Source organism: Colletotrichum abscissum, assembly GCF_030869225.1.
Source record: "Colletotrichum abscissum strain IMI 504890 chromosome Unknown Scaffold_320.1, whole genome shotgun sequence".
Classification (NCBI taxonomy): Eukaryota; Fungi; Ascomycota; class Sordariomycetes; order Glomerellales; family Glomerellaceae; genus Colletotrichum; species Colletotrichum abscissum.
In genome coordinates this window covers 1-2,086 of record NW_026850233.1, presented here as the reverse complement: position 1 = coordinate 2,086, position 2,086 = coordinate 1, and the positions used below count along the sequence as shown (strand labels likewise).

The following is a 2,086-nucleotide window of genomic DNA, read 5'->3' as shown; positions in this document are numbered from 1 at the left end:
GTCCAGTATGCAACAAGCCATGAATTCCGGATCCTTCATCTGTCCGTCCGTTTTCCGGCTGCGTGTAGTGATATGGTGGCTGTCTAAACCGGCTCCACCTCGCCACCCGAACAGGAAAGCAAGAAACGACTTTGACAGCATCCCAGTTCATGCATTGGCACATATCGAGAGCTCATTGGTGCTTTCTATAGTGTTCGACGAAAGTTACCTAGCAGGACTTCCGAATATTGGCACGTCCCCAGAAATCCACAAGTACATGCGGCAGACATTCCTCACACACGAACACACACGAAGATTCACAGACCACTCTAGGCCTCGGCTGCAGAGTGAATCAACATAGTCTTGGTGAGTTCGTACAGTATGTATATATGCGTCCGTTGTCTCCTAGACCTGCGATTCGGCTTCGGATACTCGTCATCCTCGTTCTTACATCCCTTCCTCTAGTGCCATGATTTCCAAGATTGTCATAGCCCTACATGTCGTCTTGACACTAGTCATACTTGCAGTAACCATTAGGGCTCTGCAGGATGAAGCGAATGAGAAGAAGGGAATAGTGCAGATTCTGGTGCGTAACTCATCACGCCGACAATGCGAGACTAACAGCAGCGAAGCTACATGAACAAGCAAAACGCTTCGTTCAGGTTCCTGACTTGGTCGGGTCCATCGCCACAGCGGTGCAAAGTGCCGCAGCCGGTGTGGTCACTGCCGCGGTCGCATCAGGCGAATCCTTGGTCGCCGCGAGTCTACCGTCTAGCATATCAGTGGGCACCAAATACGCGTGTGTGGCTTCAGAATGCGCCGCGATTCCAGGCCACGCCTTTCGCCTGATACAAGACCTGGCCGCGTTTGTCCCTTCGTCCGAGGAGATCGAACAGCTGCAGGAGCTGGTAGAGAAATGCCCCAACCTGGAGACCGTTTTGTTCGCCGGGCTCGGCTTGGTTTTGGTGTCGACTACACTGCTGCTTGCTGGTCTCAAGTTCAGGCTGCTTCGCTTCGTATCGCTGGGGCTGGACGTTGTCGCCGTCGTCCTCTTCGCGGTAGTGACGGCCTATACGGTCTCTCTCTATAAGACATCTCAGGCTGTGGCAGGCCTGCTTGGAGTTGAAGCGAGCAAAGGGGACATTTATGGAGCATCTATCGCAGATTTGTCACTATGTCTGATTATGACTGCGCTCGCTCTCGCGCAGACTGTACTGTAGAAAGAGATTGAGATGCTGGGGGGTTTCGGCGGGTGATGTACGGCTTTCTTTCCCAGCCAAAGCGAGCGCCTTTTTCATACAAAACCAGATGAGAGACGGCGGATAAGGGACGGAAGTAGCCAACTTGGATCGTACAGAGAGCCAAAACAACCAGTGAAATTTCGACTGCTCAAAGCTCATTTGGGGCAAGCTAAGTACTTCATTTAGATAAGTAGCATAATGGCTGCCTTTCCATTCATGAGTGACTTTGTCAAATGTAGTGTTGCCATCGTAGTATATAATCCCAGTGCCTCAGAAGATATCGTTTCAGCCATCGTCCCGCGGCAATTCTCTACACGTCATCTCGTCGTTCATAGCCCATTCTCAGGCGTCAGTACGCCTATACATGATCAGCATGAGCGTCCGTGGTGTTGTGTCCCTGAATATCACGATCGTCTTCGTGTCCGGACTGACGGGGCTGGCGGGCAGACCACTTCATGATATCAGGCAGCTCGTGCGCCTCGACACGGACTCTTGTCAGTCGGACGTACCGGATGATCCTCCTGTGGTGGTCAGCCAGCAGACGTTGGAGGAGACCCTTGCGCGCCTCGGAATCTCTCCCGAAAAGGTGCGATCTAAAAGTCGGTCGAGGGGCGAGCTTACGGCTCTCGTCGGCTGCGATGCCGCAGGGTCGACCATGGAAAATCCCCGCGATGGCAACCGCGTTCCCGATCCGGTGTCCCCGAAGACCACGACAGCCGGACTGCGACTTGTCATCGACCGCATCAACTCGAGCATCCAGAGACTTGATCACCAGCTCCGTGTTCTGAGCGACGCACAAGAGCGATTGCGAAAGCTGGCGTTGTTGACGACAGAGGAGGTGGATTGGGATGATCCCGTCACGCAAA

At 53.4% G+C, this 2,086-nt stretch overlaps 1 protein-coding gene across 1 annotated transcript; it reads left to right on the top strand.

The window, feature by feature from the left end:
- Positions 1-448: 448 nt before the first annotated feature.
- On the top strand, positions 449-2,086 carry CABS01_17086 (uncharacterized protein; the record flags this gene model as incomplete). The annotated part of the gene is made up of 3 exons (XM_060550413.1): positions 449-565; positions 642-1,190; positions 1,510-2,086. Coding segments are annotated over 3 exons (1,243 nt in total), but the record flags the coding sequence as incomplete, so codon positions are not given.